At 32.5% G+C, this 21,296-nt stretch overlaps 1 protein-coding gene across 24 annotated transcripts in view; it reads right to left on the bottom strand.

Annotated features, from left to right (window-relative positions):
• mbl (muscleblind) overlaps nt 1-21,296 on the bottom strand; it is a 498,372-nt gene that overhangs the window by 61,680 nt on the left and 415,396 nt on the right. For 16 of the 24 annotated variants that reach the window (XR_011396187.1, XR_011396186.1, XM_070108958.1 and 13 more), the window contains 2 exons: nt 8,022-8,192; nt 3,360-3,551 (listed from right to left, as the gene is read on the bottom strand). Coding sequence is in view for 22 of the 24 variants with exons in the window: in XM_070108958.1 (XP_069965059.1) it covers nt 3,360-3,551; nt 8,022-8,192 (363 nt within the window). In the remaining 2 variants the exon portion in view is untranslated. Of the gene's footprint in view, nt 1-3,359; nt 3,552-8,021; nt 8,193-8,382; nt 8,628-21,296 lie in introns of those variants that run through there. The other 8 variants (XM_070108959.1, XM_070108964.1, XM_070108965.1 and 5 more) reach the window with 2 other exon arrangements.

Below are 21,296 nucleotides of genomic sequence, written 5' to 3' on the forward strand. Positions count from 1 at the left end.
GCAGCACACCATTTACGCATTCCACATATTATTTGAGTGCGTGTGTGTGTTTTTTTTGTTTTTGTTGTCGAATATTAAATAATTTTTGAACAATTTTTTTTTCGTGTGCGTGCGCCGTTGACGAGGGTGTGCGATTTCCAAATCAATTCAAATTCGTTTGCATCGTTTGCCCATTTTTTTATGGATTTTCGTTGCATATGCGCAGGCGTTGGTGTTGGTTGTTGAACGCGTTGTAGGATTGGCAAATTGGTTGTTGGGCGGTAGCGGTGAGTAGGTTGTTTTAATTTTTTTTGTTGTAGTTGTTGTTGGTATTGGTGTGATTGTGGCAGCGGCGGCAGTGGCGGCGGCAGAGGCGATGGCGGCAGCATTTTGGCAGCAGTTGCAGTTGCGTATGCAATTTGTTGCAATTGTTGTTGCGGTTGTTTGTTGAATTTATTTTGATTTTTGTTGGTGATTGTGGTGGTGGTGGTGGTTTTAGTGGTGGCGGTGGTGGTGTTGGTGGTAATAAATTTGTAGGTATCGGTGTAGTCAAAATTTTTGTTGGCGATTGTGGTTGTGTTGGTGTTGGTTGTTGTTGTTTTTTTTTTATTTTTTGTTTACACATATTTTTTTTTGGTTGTTGGGAGGAAATAATGGAAGGAAATTATTTTTTGAGTACAATTGTAGGCATTTGTAAAAAATTAAATTCTTTTGTAGTAGCAAATTTTGAGTTAATACATTTTCAAACACAGCGATTATTTTTGTAAGTACAATTTTTGGTTGTAAATTTGCATGCCAACTTTTTTAACGAATTTTTTCATAGTTCTGAAACACAATAGGATTGCGGTGAGTTTTGGCGCGTACGACGGCGTGTTAGGCGTGGTCCCAGCAGCAAATTGTACACGCACTGTAGTACAATTTTAGGCGTTTCATAGCGGTTATTTCAGTTTAAGCGCTTAACTGGACGACAAGCCAATTTTTGCCTTTGCTTTACAAATTTTTGTATATAATTTATATAATCAATACAATTACAGCGAATTAGTTGCATGTTTGCGAACACAAAAACAATAACAAAGAGAAACACAACAACGGTAAGTAAATTGCAAAAAAAAATATATTTTAAGCCTTCAAAAACAAAAAAAAAAAATTTATAAATAAAATCTTAAACTAAAAATTATAAAAAAATTTAAACAAATTTTAAACAAAACTTTAAATAATTTCTATTTTTAAATTTTAAGTGTTTAAGTTAAGTTGAAATAGCGTCGAATACCTTATTTCAGGTTCTAAATAAACCAGAATTTTTTTGTAAGATATTTGCTATTTTGCAATGATATATAGGGTGGCCAAAATAACAAAAATTAAAAAAAATTCCAATGTTCAATATTTACAATTTTACTTATGAGAAAAATATATAAAAAAATATCATTTTTTGTTTAAAAAAAAAAATTAAGAAAAAATTTTTTTATGAAAAAACTTTTAAAAAAAATTTTGCTGCTGTTTCGGGACTTACATTGATTACAGAGTACCTTGCGCTTTTGTTTGGAGTGTGAAGTGAGTGGGAAAACGCGCGCAGAGCAAAAGCAAATTTCACATAATAATAACTTTGGGTAGCAAAGAGCGCAGCAAAAGGTCAAAATTAAAAAAAAAAAAACCAAAAACACAGCGCTCGTGTAAGACCGCGTATGAAAAATAATGCAACGACTTGCAAAAAAGTTTAAATATAAACGACAAAATTTTATTTTTGACAAAAATAAGAAACTTACGAATGTGTGATCAATTTATTTTTTTCAATAAAAACTTTAATGAATATTCCTATAAAGTAATTACGTCGTTGGTAAATATTAGTGACACAAAACATTTTATTATGTTCTTTTTGTTTTCAAATTAATAACACAACAGCAATAAGGAATGGAACGGAATATATATGTATATAGATAAAAATATATATATATTTTTTAAATATATATATATATATATACAATACATATGTATGTATGTATATAAACATATAAAAATATAAACAAATTTGGTTTTCGAAAAGTAATAATAAAATAAAATATTAATGAAGCAAAATAGTTATAATTAAAAATACTCTGTTTTTTAACTAATAGAAAAAACAAAAAGAAAATTATTATTAAAATTCAATACAAATAGTATTGCGCCGAACTATTTAACATGTTTTTTTATTTTGACAAAATCGTATGCCTGAAATCGGACATTATTCACTACCTAAATTTATTCAATATAACATTTTTGTTGTGAGTTTTTTTATGAATTTTTTATACGTTTTGAAAACTTTAAGCACACTTGTTAATTTATCTTCAATAATGATATGATTAAACTAAGCCCACTAATGCAAAATATTTATTTCTTTTAGTGCTTGCAACATATTCAGACAGTCACAACCAGGCTAACAAACAGGTGGCTTAAAAAGAATATGCTATAAAATTATAGCAACTTTAGATTAACTTACGAAACGCTAAAATTTGCGACATTTGCCTGTGAGTGAGTTGTTATAGCAAATTTCGAGTAATTTTAGATTGCTATAAAAATTATAGAAAACATCTGAACGCTACGATTTAAAATTTTAGGCACATTTATATAAAGATATAAATCAGAAGATAACGTGGGAGCAAATCAATTATAGCACACTCAGTTTAAACGTTGCATTTTTAATATTCTAAATAATTACAGATTATTGTAATTGGAAATATTAAGACTATTTACAAGAAAATTCCATTGTATTATAATAAAATATAAATATTATGTGTCATCCGGTAAAGAATTTAAACACACACGCCAAAAATTAGCTGCTTTAAAATTATAGCAAAATTGTTTCAGTTGAAATATTGCAAACATTTAAGACAGAGAGCAAATATTATTTGTTATCTGGTAGAAAATTTTAACTGACGAAAACATAAGTTGCTATATAAATTATAGCAAAATTTTTTTCATGTTATAATAAAAAAATTGTTTGAAAGCATACGATATTGCCAAACTTTCATTAAAAAAATGTATGAAATTTAATTTAAATTAAAATACTTTCCATAAATTAAAAATAAATTAAACGCATACAACATATAACAATAACAAAAATAACACTTCATGCTAAATTAATTTAAAATAATCCATAATTAAAGAAGTTTTTATAAGAACTCATTCAAATGAAATCGCAGAACAAAAACCAAATTTAAACACTTAAAACTTAACCTTAAAGTTAGTGTAACTGTTTATTTGTTTGTTATTTGCTTCTCAAAACAAACAAACAAAAGCATTTAATAAATTATTAATAATATTATCAGTTTGCCAGTTTTTTTTATGTTTCTAAGTATACTAAAAGCAGAAATTAAAAAAAATTACTTGAAATGCCTTGGACTCACCTCTAATCGATCGGAACGTGGGATTTTCTGCTGTGCCACTTGTACCGTTTGTGGCACCACTTGACCCAACTGTGTGTGATCTGGTCCGAGTAATGCAGGCACTAAAGTTCCAGGCGCATAATATGGACTAGGGTACGGATTGGCCGGTATTCCGGTTAAGTAGGGATTTGTGGCCTGTGAATAAACAAGAGGCTATGAGATTAGCATGAAAAAAAAATGAAAAGAAAAAGAGAGGGAGAGAAAGAGAGAAAGATAAACAACAATCATTTTGGGGCCAAACTGAAAAATTAATTAATTAAGTAGGTACATTTTTTTAAATATTTATTAACAATAATAATTTTTTACTGCCTACAGATATATGTGCGTTGTTATAGCTACTACACCAATTCACTGTTAATTTCTACCGTAAGTCATAAACGAAGTGTTTTCCGTGGAGTATTAGAATAAATTCTAATAAACCAACACGAGAGAGTCAAGGAGTGTAGAGATGCAATTAAATGAGAAGAAAAATTCAATAATAACAAAAAAAAATTAATATATTACATTTAACTAAATTAATACTAATTATTATAAATTAAATTAAATTAATATAAATAAAATAAAATAATTTTAAATTTTACTAAACGAAATTAAATTAAGTTTCGATAGAAAAAATAAATAAAATTAAACTAAATTAAATTAAAATTAAATTTTAAAAATTATAATAAATCAAAATAAAATAAAGTTAAATAAAAAAAAGAGAAAAATTTAAAAATAAGTTATAATTAAATAAATAAAAAAATTAATAAAGATACAAAAATAAATAACATATAATTATAAAAAAACCTCATAAAATAATTTATTTATAAATAATACAAATTTAAATAAATAAAAATAAAATAAAGTGCAATAAAATATTGTAATGAAAACTTGGAAACAAATTTACAAAATATATAAAAATTAAAGAAATTAACGGAAATTAATCGAACTAAAGTAAATGATGGGATAATAGTTAGAAAAAGTAAAGCAGAGTATATTAAGTGATAAATAAAATGTATTTAAATTGACGATCTAGACTTATGTATGAACATATGTATGTAATATATTAGCGAATTCGAATTTTGTGAACGTTGTATACAAATATAACAACAATAGCATATGTTAAAATCTAAATAAATATAAATCTTTAACCTCCACTTACTATACATTTGTCTGTACGAAAATATTCAAGAAATATTGAAAGCTTGTATTCAAGTGAAATGTTACTCATACGCCCCAACCAAAATTTACTCAACTCCTCAACATAATTTCTTTTTCAAAAAAATAAATAATTTTTTATAGCTATTTTTAGTAAATAAAAAACTTGCAACATTTCAAAAGCATATTTTTGATGCAAATATTTAATTAGAATTCTAATTTATATGCAAAATTTCATTTAAAAAATGTAAAAATTAGGTTTCTAAAAAGAAAGCTGACTTCGCAAGCCTTTAAAGCTATCAATTTGTTATGAATATGCAAAACGGCTACAACTTATATTTTATCTATACAGATACTTAGATACTTAGACTCATATACATATATACCGGGCGCGCTAATGGGTTATGATCTTTCCTCAACGACGTGCTCCAACCGACGTTGTTGTTAAATGAAAATGATGGATTTGTTATTCATCTGTGCGGCAGGCGCACAAACACACCGACAGTTACAGCTTGGGTGTATCTGAGCAATGAGTCATTTAGTCGGCAATACGGTAAGGACAAGTTGTAAAAGTGTGAGCGCCGTTAATGACAGTATTTAGTCGCCAATGGCTGGTAGCTGTTGGCTGCTGTTAAGAGCCTGCGCTGCCATTACATCAACTGCGCTGCGACGGTTTATTATGAATTTTAATTTAAATACACATTTCGACTTTTTCCCGCTCGCCAGCTTTGACAGGTGATGAATAGCTGATGATGATGGGCATGAAGACGTCGAAGGTTGGGTTTGTTTGGGGAACTTGTAAGCGAACGACGTGGCAGTGCGAAGTGAGAATGTGTCAATGTCATTCGGTTGTTGGAATTTTAAATTAATATAATGTATAATAATTCCGTTGCGAAAAATAATTTCAAACTGCCCTGCTGACTAATTTTGAAAAGGAGTGACACAGAAATATTTTATGAAGTTTGGAGTGTGCCGAGTTCAGCACGAGGAGGAAGCGTGGTGACTGGAGTAAACGACAGCTTGAAAAATATTTTTTCGGTACTTATGCACTTAATAAATGATATATATTTAAAGGTATATTGTGGAAAATTAAATTGTCACTGAGTTGGGAGTTTAGGAGTACTCTCTATATTGTTTGACATTGTTGATAACGCTCGAGTAGGAAAGATTAATTAGTAGCTGTCGGTATTAAAAAAAAATTTATCTTTTTTTTTAATCAATCAGCAAATATAGCTGATATAATCAGGAAAGTTATTAAATCCAAAAGTGTTCTGTGATATTTTAGTTGTATATGAAAATTTGAAAACGTATATATATATATAGTATATAGTAACAAGTTTCGTTTTAATTAAATTGCCGCTGAAACCGTTGGTTATTATGAATATTGAAAGCGGAGTGTGAAATGATCTCCAAGGATAAGCGCTAATTAATGAACCATGTTTCCTTGAACAATATAAGTGTGAAATATATCCTAACGAAACGCCAAAAGGAACAATGGACTGTAGCCAGTTTTTTTAACGTGCTTATTTTATATAAAAAAAGTATAGCATTAATTAGTAAGACCATTTGGAATTGAAAAAATTTCAGCTCGAAGAATGTCGAACAGTCGAGGAGAAAATATTTTGTATCTTACGAGCCTCAAGGAATGATTGAAATTTTCTATCCACATAAGAATAGATCTAGAGCAGAGACAGGTGTGTATATGTACATATATAATGTATAAAGAGAATCCTAATCAAGTTAGGAAATGTTTGAAAATCGAATATGGCTATTTATTAAAATTAAATTTTTTTTCAAAGCGTAGGCTTAATATATAGTTTTTATGCCCTGAACAGGATACATTTTTTACAAAGTTTGTAACAACTAGAAGGAAACGTAATATACACTGTATACAAATGATCAGCATCATGGATTAAGTCGATTAAGCCATGTTTGTCTGATCGTCCGTCTGTGAGACATTCTTTACAAGCAGCTCCTTATTTGTCGGAACCGCCGCTATCGGATGCTTATAGCATATAACTGCCATACAAACGGATCGATTAAAATCAAGTCCCTGTAAAGATAGCTTTTCTATTTAACGAAATATCTTCACGAAATTTGTTACGAAATATTGGTTAACGCAATAGTATAATCTCCGAAGAGATTGTTCAGATGGGGGCCGCTATAGCATATATAACATTTTGTATTTGGCATGGGTATTATAGCTTCGGTGTAAAACATTTTTTCATGTTTTTATTGAAATATTGAAAGTGGAAAAGGACGCTAAGGGATGTATTGAGACCAAAGTGCATAGTAACCTAAAATAGAGCATAGCCAAGAATTATGTGATAGAAAAAGTGGTGTTTATTTTGAAAATCTTTAAACTATAAGATATCTTAAGCAGAATACTGAAATAGAAATCAAGGAAAATAGTAGATTTTCCTCAAAAAAAAAAAAAATAACAAAAATATATTCTGTAAAAGTTGTTAAAAATTAACAATTTGTGAATGAATGTTAAATTCTTCCTAATTTTGTAAAATTCAACTCAAATAGTTCAAAAACGAGTATCGAGAGTTAAAAGAAAATATAGAATTAAATTACAATACATAAGAGAATTTTAAGCCAATTCTATCATTTAATATTAATATTATCTCACATTTATTAATTAAGGTTTTATTAACAAAATGTTTATTAATTATTAGTTCATTTTGAATAGTTTCTCTTATAATATTTATACTGCATTGCCCGGCTTTCCACATTTACATTTTCGAAAGCGAATAGAGCAAACAAAGTGATATTAAGAACTTTTTGTACTCTCTTCTTTAGTCGTGATCACAGTTTTGCATCACCATAAGCACTCATATAATACACATTTACAGTTTCACAGCTGTTCTTACTAAGCTGTCTTAATTTCTGAATTTTCAGTAAACACTATTCTTAAGTGCTTTTTACTCCTCGCACGCATTCTTTCAGTTTTTGGATATATGAAAAACATGTCTCAAGCTAGTCGCATAAATAATTATCAACTGACAGACTTTCGAAGAGTTTGTTGTCTTAAAATACGCTGTATAGTAAGAAAAGTGATTCTGAAAATATTCTATCTTTGTAAGTATTAAGCTCCCTGCTCATTATGATGTCAAATTTTGCAATCACACAAAAATCTTAAATACTCTTCATCAATTTCAGAACCCCTTTGACCATAAGTTATGCAATACTTAAGCTCCGAAGCCATCACTTGAATTCCTTTATTAAAATTCTCTGTGTACATTGCTGCTCTAAGCCGTACAAGTGGCAGTTTCTTGATTTATGAAAAATCATGCTAGCTTGGCCTTTTATCTTCTTTCGTGCCTTCTAGTGAATAATATTGAATGCATGTGAAATATATAGTTTGCGCTTCAGCTCCTACAAGTATGCTTATAAGCATGATATTATGTTATATGAATTGCGCTTATAACAAACACACGCATTGTTTAACTGACTAAGCTCATTATTTATTTTTATACTTACCACGGCTGGCACTTGTCCCGGTATGACTTGCTGTCCAGTTGCCATACCCATCTGTTGCATCAGTGCATTCTTCAAGGCAAGATGGTTTCGTCCATTTATCAATAATTGATCCTTCAAATGCTGTGGTGGATGAAAATATTTGCACGGCGGTTTATCACGATTACAGCGACCCTGCAGCGAATGGAAGTGGAAGAAGAGAGAAAATGAAAAATTATATAAAAATATGAGCATTAACGGGTGGAGTGGTGAATAGTTGCGTGAAAGCTTAAGTATTTTGTGTTTTATTTTTTTTTTATAAAAGTTACTCCTAAGTAATAAACTTAATCGCTTGATTATTGTGTACACACACGCACATACGTACACAGATAAGTTTTTGCGCGACGCATGCTCGTTGGTTTATTGTAGCAAAGTAAACTTAATAAATTATCGTAGTAAAGTATGCACTAGAGCACGCACACAAGTGCAGATGTAGGCAGACACATACACACACATAAACCCACACATCTACATATACTTTCACACACACATAACGCTCACAAAAAAGTCATGCGAGTAATAAATCTGTAGTTGGTAAAAAGAACTGTACTCCTTTACTATATATGCCTTACAAAGCACTAGCTTTTGCTGACTGTCAGCAATCGCATGTAGTCAGCTCAACTGGCACCAGCATTTTCATTTCTCAAGTCGCCTAACATTAATTTGTCTTCTTAAGTAGCTGCGCATTGCCGCACCGCAACTATTGTTCGACTGACAAAGCCGCACACGCGCAACAACACACACACAAACCCACACATAGGGGGGAGAGAGAGAGAGACAGAAGCATGTCACACACATCACTTTTTTATATTTGTGTTGGTGTGTGTATGTGTGTTGGCGCATTAAATTTGTTTGAGTGGCTTGTTCCCAACTGTCAGTGGCGCAATTCACAACTGCTTAGAGCGGCTTCTAATAAATGCGCTCATATATCAGTGTGTGTATGTGTGCGACTGTAGGAGTATGTGTGTGAGTGTCTGATTGTGAATGCGGTAATAATCCAGCAATCAATGTGTAAAAAATGATCAAACACACACATACACTGCTGAATTATGGCACAAATTAGGAACGTGCCGATTTGTTTTCTTGGCGAAAAGGACACAAAAGAGTATATTCATATTTTATCGTGAAATCTTTATGAACTAAAAGGATGTAAGATATGTAAATGGCGCTGTTGAGCAGCTGAATTAAACTTAAGTACAACTTTCTTGAGCAAAAGTGCATCACTTCTACTTTAAAAATAATAACAATATATAATAATATAAAAAACGCCATAAAGTATGCTAAGTGTTTTCGCGATATAGAATTTAGGAGCATTTGTGAATGACTATTATGCAACATTTTGCTTTAGTTGCAAGAGGATTTCACTTAGCAGCAATATTATTTAGTTTGCGATAGTTAATTTAATTTTGAACACCGTAAGTGCCATAAAGTATGCAACAAAATGTGAAAGAAGAACAGGCTACAAAAATTACGCTTGCAGACAAGCAGCTTATACTTATACTATTATTTACAATTTACTTTAGAAAAAAAGTTCAACAAATCTCCACACCTTTACAACTTTTATTTACATAAATTTTCAAATTGCCCAACGTTAAGTAATTTTTTGATAGCAAAAACAGTTATATTTTATCTTAATATAAATCAATATTGTTGACTATAAATACACCAGCAAGCGTTTTAGGAGCATATCAATAGTAAAATATTTACATGCGCTCCTAATTGTAATCGCAATAAGTTTTAATTCAGAAATTAAGGCAATTTCATAGTTAAAACTATTAAATAATCTACTAGATCTTTAACTTTATATTAGACTTGGTTTTCTATGATAGAATCCAATGCATACCTTAAAACTTTTCAAAAAGCAGATTCAACCTGCAACTGAAAATTTCAATGCGCCTAAAGGTATGCTATGGGTATTCAGTAGCAATCTCGAACTATTTTAAGTGCCAGATATTTCTTGATTGTCACAAGAACACTAAAGTGTAAAAAGTCCCTAAAATTTCATCCCACGTTTCTAATATTAGGTAAAGATTAGAAGTTCGTTAGGTTTTTTATTGATTTTTCAAAAGATGATAACGTTGTGTACATTTGTCCGATTTAAGTCAAATATGTGCCGTTTTGTTCATAAACTTGTTGCCAACGAGATGGCAACCTCATTATACCCCTCTCGTAGAAGACTGCGTCCTTATTGCCAAAAAACTTGGAGAGCCAATTTTCACAGATCTCTTTTGAGGCCAACTTCTCACCATTAAGCGCGTTCGCCATGGACAGGAGAAGATGGTAATCACTTGGTGCCAGGTCCGGACTATAAGGTGGATGCATTAGAACCTCCCATCCGAGCTCCAGGAGCTTCTGGCGAGTCACCAAAGACGTGTGTGGCCTGGCGTTGTCCTGATGGAACACAATTCGGCCTCTGTTGATCAAAGATGGCCTCTTCTGGATGAGTGCTGCCTTCAAGCGGTCCAGTTGTTGGCAGTAGAGGGCCGAATTGAGCGTTTTACCATAGGGGAGCAGCTCGTAGTAGATGATTCCTTGCCAATCCCACCAAACACACAGCAAAACCTTCCTGACCGTCAATCAGGTCTTGGCCACCATCTGGGCCGCTTCCCCGAGCTTTGACCACGACCGTTTGCGCTCGATGTTGTCATAAGTGACCCATTTTTCATCACCAGTCACAATCCGCTTCAGAAACGGGTCGATTTTGTTGCGATTCTGCAGCGATTTGCAGATGGAAATTCGGTCCATCATGTTTTTTGCGTTAGTTCGTGTGACACCCAAACATCGAGCTCCTTTTTGAATCCAAGGTTATGCAAATGGTTCCAAACGGTTTTTTGGCTTATCTTTAGTTCCTCAGCAATTAAATAAGGGCTGTTCGTGCACATGACGGTCTGTTTCCACTGTTTCCATGATTTTATCGCAATTTTCGACGACAGGCCTCCCGACGCGTGGTTCATCTTTGACATCGAAATTACCGGAACGGAACCTTGCAAATCACTTTTGTGCTACACGTTCGTTTACAGTATCGGGCTAATAAGCTAAATTAATGTTTTCAGCCGGTTTGGCTGCTTTTTCGCTTTGATCGAAGAAAAATTGTAAAATATAGCGAATTTTCTCTTTGTTGGTGTCCATCTTTCACGAGCGCTCACAACGAACTGAGTAAATCAATCGAAAAACTGTCAAAATCAAACCTTTAGCGCGAATAAACACGTTTTCAGCGCCGTATGACATGATGCGACACGTAACACTAGTACTATGGACAATAACGCCATCTCTTAGATAAAAACCGAACGAACTTTTTACTTGACCTAATATATGCCTTTAAACTTTAAGACCACTTAAAAATTATAAAAGCCCCACTAAGTGAATTTTTTCCGTAATTTATGTAAAATGTTTAATAATTTCGAATATGTAAACTCATTGTTTTAATAGTTCCGAAATTTATTTACCTTACCATTATTGCGCTATTCTTTCGCAATTATATTCCTTATCAGCTGGTGCATTTGAAGAAGTGCAAAAAGGAGACACTATAAATTTGCATGGAAAAAACGTAAATCTAATGGAACGTAATTTTTTCTACGGACAACAAAGCAGAAAAGAGTTGCAGACGAAGATTTGGTATGAAAAAAGATTCAGAAACGAAAGCAAAGAAAAAGAAAATGGATGCATTTAGCATACGAAATTTTTCTCAGCTCACGCGCCACTGCAAGTGTACTTATTTGGAGAAGAAGAGAAGGGCGAGCGTAAGAGCAGGTAGCAGCGGGTCACTCGAAAGTAAAAAATAAAAAAAAAATATTTCAAATACAATAATGTTACAGACGAAATAGACTGCGCTTAGTGCGGGCGCAGTTGAGAAGCAGAGTTGAGCGGTTGAAGGAGGAGGTATGAGGTGAAGGAGGCAGGAGCATAAGCGCCACGGTGCGATGCAGTGAGGCGAAATAAATAACTTTCCAGTCAGATTAGCCGACTTGTCACGAAATGTGAAATGACATTTAATACGAACACAACAACAGCAATAACGAAACGAAGGAAAATAATGTAAAAAAAAGAAAAATTTAAAAACGCAGCCAATGAAAAAAGCATGAACGGTCAAGTCCATTTCACGCTGCAGCAGTGGCCAAGGACTGCATGTCCAAATAGCGAGTTGGCTAGTTGGCTATTCGGTTTTAACGCGCAGCGACTGGGATTGTGAATGCGAAGCTGCGGCAAGCAAGTGGAACATGAAGTATTTCTTTTAACACGTTTCTGATTGCGACACAGACAAATGCACATAGCGCACTACAACAAATGCAATAGCAACAAGAATAACTGCGACGAACAGTCATTGCGAGCTGCCATTCGCAACACCGCGACATGAATATAAATATTTTCGCTTGTTGCCTTGAATGATTGCGCTGTCTCGCAGTGATAGCAGGCAGCGAACGTGACAGAACGCTGGAGGGGCCGAAATGCCGCGCACACACACACGCATTGAGTTGCTGCCAAAGTGAAGGTTGCGTATACGCCAGGGGGGCTGGTGAACAATCCACATGCCAGTAAAGCAATGTTATGCGATTGCGAATGAAAGTGTGGGAAATAGCAAAATAATATCATTCACAGTTTAGTTTGGTTATTATTGTTGTTGTTGTTGTGTGACCGCTAGTTGAACTAGTTGCACAACAAAGCGCAATGCAGCAAACTTCACAAACACTCAACTCTCAACTCTCATTCGCAGGCTATAACTTGGCGAGTTAGTTATTCATTTGGCTGTGTTTCATGCTGACTTGCAGAGTTACAACACTAATATGTGTGTGTTTGTGGCTTTGTGTGCAATGCCGAAAAAGTAATCATTGCAATTTAAAAGGATAATCTTGTACATGACGACGCGCAGTGGCATTGCTGGGCGCGGTGTGCAGTGCAGAAGAAGGCAGCTAACTGACAAGAAGATCGAAAACGAGAGAAAGTTTGTTGAATGTAGTGGAATGTTGCGAGAGATATGCCAAAATGGCAGAAAATCGGCGACGGAGATGCGCACAAAACTACTTGAAGCGACAAGCAGAAAGTTTCAAAATGCGCTGAAGGAGCGCAAGAAGCAAAAAAAAAAAAAAAAAACATTCAAATATATACAAAAATAATAATAATAAAAAATCCAAAAAAAAATTTTTATATATAAAAAAGAACAAAAAAAAAATATAATAAACAAAATAAAAAAATCCAGAAAAAAATAGAAAATTCCTCAAATTTTTGTTGGGCGTAAAAATATGAATAGTGCACTGCGGCAACACGTACGTTTCGTTTTGGCGACGCGTAGCTAGAAAATCGGCAATAGTCTTATAATCTTCATAGTTATGCTGTTGGCAGTCTCGAAAGTCATTGGCTCGGATTAGCTTTGAGTAGCAAGGCGATAAACCAACATTAGCTGAGCGTGATGCAAATACTTAAGCGGCTCATATAGTTCTAGGGCGGAAACGAGGTTTGGTGTCACAAAGTAAGTGGTGGAGTTTTCAGTAAAAAAAAAAAAAATTAAGTTATGTTATATGAGCAATGTGAGTTCGGAAAAGCCGGTTTGTATTTGAAAATATAATTTTGTGTAAAGTAATTACTATAGGCGCTTTGGTGTAGGTCGGATAAAAATTGATTGAATTTAATGAAACTTCGTGCTTGATATTACTTAGCTTACACGCTAGGTGCTTGCGGACATGACATGCCTGGAATATGCCATACATCTGTCATTTGTCACTAGTCATATATTATTTTTATACGTAATGTGCGTAAAATGTAATTTTTTGATTAATTTTTGCAAAATTTTATTATTTTTATATTATCGTAGATTGTTTAAATATTAAAATGATTTCGCTAAGAAGTTTAAATTATTTAGGTATCAGCTCCTCTCTTTGTTTTTGTAGAAGACGCTGGAGAAGTTTATGGACCTGCAGTATACCGTGAGACATGTTATTGGGGCTCAGAATGCCTACAGCGAAGGCAGATTGGTAGCCACAAGCCAAATCTAGGAGTTCTGGGCATCACAACTGACAAGCGTCTCTAGCTTTTTAAGAAGAATTATTCGTGGATTTACAAAAATTTACTCTATTTACCTTACCTAACCTAAGAACTTTGCTTTTGACTTTTCTTTTTGCTATACAAAAAATAAGTTGTTAAGTTGTTGTAATAAAGTATCTTTATATTTGCAATTATTAGAAAGTATATACTGCGTATTAAATTCAGATTTAAAATAAATTTGAATTTTTTAATATTCAAAAATTTTAATTTTCAGAAAATAAGTTTTTTCTCAGTTATTAATATTTTAAAAAATTTACATTTTCTATTATTTTACTTTTAGTTTTCATATGTTTTATTTACTTTTTATGTTTACTTTTAAAATTTTGTTTTTTTGGGTTTTCAATTTATAACCTATTTATTATTTTATATACACACAAGCATATTTGGCCATAAAACTGTATTTTTTTTTTGGATACGACAACATAGTGTCAACAACCGGTACTCAGTACTAGGAAAAGTTTAGTTGTGCATATCAAATAGAAATGAAAAATATTATCTGCACGCGAATATGAGTGTCGCCTGCAAGTATGTTTCATTTATAAGCAAAAAGCGGCCAGACTGCCCCAAAACTCACTAAATAAAAATTAAATAAGTCCAATGATAAATATTTGTTAACTTCATTTACTTAAAATTAAATATTTGCCAGCGCGCTTTCACGAACGCATGCACGCTGATTGCATAAAGAGAGCTGTGCGTGATGACAAATACATGGTAAGTGCAACCCTGTGAGAAATTGTAGCTGCGCTATTTGCTACGAACAAAACTAACAACTACTACTAAAATACTCGTAAACAAAATATTTGCAATAAGTTTTTATCACAACACGCACAAAGTATCAAATTAAATACTTTTAAATTGGAGATTAATTTGAAATATTTTTTAGTAATTCAATAAATTTGTTGAAAAAACGGCTTGCGCACATATACAAATATACAACTACTCAACCGCTGCAAACGTGAGTCAAATGTATATGCATATGTGTGCCACAAATACCTTTTAACGCCATTTTTTAACTTTTCATAGCACACTTTTCAGCATTTGCTCACCTGTCGGCTGTCGGCGCGTTTTTGTTTATTTGACTTTCGTGCAGCGTAACGCCAGCTGGTGGCGGCAGCAATCAACTGTTGTTTACACGTTGCAACGCCACGCATGCAACACTCACACATACATAGTTGTTAGAGGGCAATGGCGGCAGCTGTAGCAATAGCCTACCCTCAGGCGCCAGTGCCAACACGCCCAGCTCATTTGATTGCGCCTCAATATGTGCTTAGTGTTTTCATGGCAAAACTACTTCTTTAGTTTTATTGCTTTTGCTTTTTATAAAAGCGCATGCAAATTACTTTTTGAGAGAAAAATATTCGGAATTTATTTATTTTGGTCGTAAAAAATTGTAATAACAATATTAGCTTCAGCGCCATAAATTGCCGGTGGGCGAATGCATTGCAACCATATATTGCCAATTGGGTGGCAGCACTGTGCTGTGCGGCAGTTGGCCATTTATTACATGTAACATTGCATGTTGCAGCCACATTCTGTTTTCAAGCTTCGAAATTGTGCTATGTGTGTGTGTGAAATAGAATAAAATGTAGTTCCTATCAGCCACCTGGCCGTTGGTGAAAATAAGACAGCCATAAATGAAATAATTTTTGTGCATATAGTTAAAAAAAACACTCGAGCATGCACCTACATACACACACACAAATAAATGCCAGGGCAAAGGAAAATGCTACACTCCTGCGTCCTTTTTGTGAGTTAATATTAAAATTGCATAACATAACAATTCATGGTATGAGAGAATGTCGAAAAGCTGCTTCCGTTGAGTCAATGAAGTTGTAAACAGTAGAAGTGAATGTATTTAAAATAATAGGAAATTGATATAAAAGAAAAAGTCCGGATGTGTTTGATTAATAATATGGCTGCCTACTTATTGAAAGCTTAACAAATGTAATAATTAAAGCAAGTTTCTAAATCTGAAACTTTGAAAAGTTAAATTTGAAAGAAACTATATATTTTTTAACATTAATATAACTACTTTTATATCCTTAATAGGGTGTTATGTTTGTAGCACCTAGAAGGAAATTTCGGATGCCCTGTACATTATATATAACTACAAAAGAGATCAGCGTGACGAGCTGAATAGATTTTGCCATATCCGCTTGTCTCTATATACAAATTAGTGCCTCAGTATTTCTGCTATTGATATGAAATTTTGTACACGTTCTTTTCTCCTCAAGATGGTGCTTATTTTACGGAACGGTCGATATCGGACTGCTATATCATATAGCTGCCATACAAACTGAACACAATTAAGTTCTTGTGTGAAAAATTTTTTTATTTGGCGAGATATCTTTACCAAATTTTAGATTTAAGATTTTTGCTCAAAGCAACGCTAAAATATCTGTAGAAAATTTTCAGATCGATCTACTGTATTATATAGCTGTCATACAAACTGAACAAACAAAATTAAGCTCTTGTATGGAAACTTCTTTACATCATTTATGAAGAAAAAAATAAATAAACAAGCGTTTTTTAATATAATAATAAAAACATTTGCATAAACCTAAAACTTAGGAAAAATCAACAATTTGGATATGTCAACAGCACTGTTGATTTATTAGCTATCCACGTATTAAAATGTGCGTTTATAGTTGCTTATTTATTTACTCATTTCCGTCATTACACTTACACCCATACTATGCGCAGAAAACTCGCAATTAAACACACTGAAAACATGTGCAATTATCCTAAAAGCTGTGTAAATTAAAACAAAATGCCTCACTACACTTCAATGCTGCGCTACATTACAATCGCACACGCATGAGCACATAGTATCAATGCGCCAACACAGCCGCACGCCGCTCTTCCGTGCTTGCTGTCTGGCTGTCAATGCGGTGGCTGCCATCTTTCCGACTGCGCATTACCATTCTGCACTTGACTGCCGTTTATTCACAGCTCATCTGTTCATTACATCATGCAAACACACACACACAAGCACATACATAGACAAATACAAGAAATAAAAGTAAATGTTTGCCATATTCGACATATTCGACAGGCTCTGAAGCGAAGTGGAGTAGTGTTGATGAACGTCTGCTACTGCTGCTGTTGCTGATGCTGTTGATAGTCCATTTTAAATCAAATCTGTATTGTTGCCTGTTTCACTCTTATTTTACGCTTTACTCTTTCACACTCTTTCTACTTTGCTTTTGCTTTTCGTTTGCTTGTTGCTTGCGTAATAGCCGGTGCTACTCAATTTTCATTAACTCACTTTAGTTGTTATAAAGTTGTGCATAAGCCCGTTGTTGTTGGTATTGTTGCTTTTGTGAGATACGAATTAATATTACATTATGGCATTTAAGCGGGTACTCTTTGATGTGAATGCAGTTAATTTTTCAAGCAGGAAGTGAGTGTGGAGGGAAAAGAGAGTGATAGCTTGATGCCGCAACGAAAATGGAGAGAGAAAGTTAAGGAACATAGCCAGGGGCAATATTTTCGAAAGAAAATTTTATATATCTGCTAAAGAATAACATTAAAAAATAGCAGCTGAATTGTATTGTCTACTTTGTGTCGGCAACTTCAATGTTGTGGGTAGTGTTTAAACTAAAACATCGAAATAACCAATAAGTCTAAATTTCAATACTTTTCTGTATTAAACTCCGTTTTTGGAAGTAGTGTTTAACATGGCCAATAAATCAAAGTTCCAAAAATAAATATTTTTCGTAAAAAACTTAGTTTTTAACATCAAGCACGAAATTGCAACTAAACACAAGTTGTTTGGGAAACTCCGTCTTCATAAATAGCGTTAACAGCTTAATACCAATAAATACGGTTATAAAATAAATGTATGTTTGCCATAAAAATCTATATGGCCAATAAACTCGAAGTTAAACGAATTTTTACGCTAAACGCAGTATATCTGTTATGTAAAATGTTTAAAAGTAAACACTAAATTACCAATAAACTAAACTAAACTGTTTAATTACCATTAATATATTAACGTTAACACCAAAATCGCTAATAGACACGAGTTTAACAATTTCAATTGCCATTAATATATTAAGAAGACACCAAAATGCTTAAATAACTTATAATCGCTAATAAACTCGAGTTTAACAATTTTACTTGCCTTTAGTATATTAATGTTAAAAACAAAATGATCAATAAACTCGGGTTTAACAATTTTGTTTATCATTAAAATATTAAGATAAACACCAAAATGGCTCATAAATTCGAGTCAGTGCTTAACCTTAAACACCAAAATAAAATCGAGTTCAACAATTATTTAGTTAGTTATATTTATATTTATTTTGATTTCAAAGCAAAGGGTTAACTAAAACAAGAGTTAATTAAATTCACAACAAGAAATGCTTATTTACAAAGCTGCTTAGGTAGACTTCAGTTCATTATAAAGCGCTGTCTGTGTCTAAAAATTAAACACTTTTAATCGGTAATTAATATGCCATCAATAGCATAAGCGACACATCCGCTCTTCGGCTAAATTACAGCCTCTACCTTGCCCTCTTTCCTTGCTTGTCTCTATTTATATGTAGTTGACAGTTATCGATTAAATTGCTAGCAATGGCGCCAAAAAATATGCTACGAATCAACGTCGATTTGGTGATTTAGTCAATGTCACCAGCAGATGTGCAATTACAGCAATACAATCATATTTATATATATATGTATATGTATGTATGTGACTATGTGTTTGTGTGTATATACAATCAATTGCGACAGCTTATGAACAGTGTGATTGCGGTGGTCAGCAGCCGCTGCACGCGCACTACAATTATATATACTTATGTATATATTATATATGATATATATACATATGTATATACGTGCTACACTCATAACAATACACACATACATACACAGAACTGTTCGTGTTTGCTTAGCACAGTAGTTGGCCGAGCTGTTGTTGGCTGTTGGCCGTCTGCGTCACTGTTTGCTGTTGATGATTGTGTTGCTGATATGCTTGTTTTTGCCTTTTGCCACAACAGGCGACTGTTGCAACTCACTTGTTACACACACACACATACCATTACACTATACATGTGTATTTATTTGCTCACTTTTTTTTATCTGTGTCTCCATATTCAAATGCAAATTGCCGGTAGATTATTGTTTCTGCTGTTTTTGTTCCTGGCAAAATGCATTTCTGATTGATTGATCGATTGATTGATAAAGTTTAAACACAAATACAAAGTGGCGAATGGGTAAGTAAGCGTGCGGAAAAGATAAACAATTTTTGTTTACATTTCAATATTCGCAGGCAAATAAACAGACGGCGACTATGTTAGTCTTAAAATGACAGCAATATGAATGTCAAAGTTTCAAATGGATAAAATGAGAGATGGAGTGTTCTTAATGGAGAGTAAGTGTGACTAAAATAGTGGGTGTGTGAACTATAAAAATTGCTGGGTTTGATTTTGTAAGCTCAGGTGCGGTTAATTGGATATTAAACGATGATTGCTAGTATTGATGACAAAGTGCACGCAAATATTTTAAAATTTTCAAAATTTGTATATATCTTTTTTTTTATATATTTTAATAGTTTTAACATATCAACAGCAAGCAATTGTGGCATAATCAGAAATATTTTATATTCCTATAAAAACTCAACAGAAATGTAGAAAATTTCAGAAATGTATAAGCGCTTTAACGTATGTCTCAAAAAAATTTCTTAAGTATGTGTAAACATGTATATGTATTTTAGTACAGCAATACTATTTTTTTAAATTTATTTAATATTTATTTGTAGCGAAATGCTATCGTATGCACCTTAAAGTATAACGTGTATTTTTGTTTCGAAAATGTTAAATAAAAAATTCGAAATTAATCTTAAGCGCCTAAAAGTATTATATGCTTTAAAAAAGATTATATGCATATATTCAATTTAGTTTTCTTTAATTTACATATTTTTTGACTTAAGGAAGCACTTTTTAAAAGTTTCTACGACGCATATTTTTAAATAAAATTATTTATTTCTTAGTAATCAATTTTGTTGCTGTAGCTCAAATTAATTTCTTTACTAATCGTTAGTTTCTTTCATAAAATTAAACATTTTTCAATGTTACTTATGACAATTAAAATTTTTTCTCTAAAGTAAAATACAGCAAAATAAGTATTAATTTATAAATTTGTGCATAAAAGTCTGGCATGTAAAAACTAATTTAATATTGCTTTTAATAACAACAATTTGTGGTATTTAAATGCTACGAAACCACAAATATGTAGTTCAGAATCTTACCATAGGCTTTCATTGTGTTTAAAAATGCGAATGTTATCTTCTGTGTGCACAGAAGTATGCTTGTCGTCTGCCTTATACTCAATTGTTTACTTTTATATGTAGAAATTCGATTTTATCCGACTATATTCTTATATCGCCAAACAGTACACAAATAAACACTCGCTCTGACAAAAAGCTATACATGCCTTTATGTAACATAAGAGGCTGTATTTTTCATTGGCGCCTAAAAGTATGCTACATGTTAAAGTTATGCCACTTTAAAATGTTTACAGATTTATGAACGCAAATCCGTTTTTTTACAAATTCACACACATGTGACACACACATGACTTATGGGTTTGTTATTATGCTGAATTTACTTGAAAATGAATATTCATTTAGATAAGCCACATACACGGTATATTTCCGCTATTATCTTGGTGAAAATATTACAAAGTTTGAAAAGATAAATATTTATATGAAGTAATGGAGAGGTTTTCTGGAAATAATCTTTGTCATAAAATGAAATGTGTTGGTATATGTTTGCTGTGCATAATATGGGTCATAAAGGTAAGTTCCACATCAACTGCGTAAATTTGAACTCAAATATTTACGTATTCGATTGTGTTAAAAAGGAGGAAAAATAATAAAATGGAAATTTCAGGCAATAAAATATTTATTACCAAGAAAATCTGTTGCTTTATTTGATTTATATGGCTTGTAATAATTGTCAGAAAGAGGCAATAAATGTGGTTAGTAGGTATTAAATTTGAATTGTATTTGGTTTAGAAAAAAAAGATAAGAAAAAATTAATCAAGAAGTAAGTTACTGCTACAATTAAAACAAATACATTTTTATGAAACTGTTATTATTATTTTTATTTTTATTAAACTTTGTTTGCATTAGTGTATTTTATAATTTAAAACACAGTATGCTGCCAAAATAACATTTCTCAAATGCCGTAGTTAATT

The sequence above is a fragment of the Bactrocera oleae genome, chromosome 4, assembly GCF_042242935.1.
Source record: "Bactrocera oleae isolate idBacOlea1 chromosome 4, idBacOlea1, whole genome shotgun sequence".
Classification (NCBI taxonomy): Eukaryota; Metazoa; Arthropoda; class Insecta; order Diptera; family Tephritidae; genus Bactrocera; species Bactrocera oleae.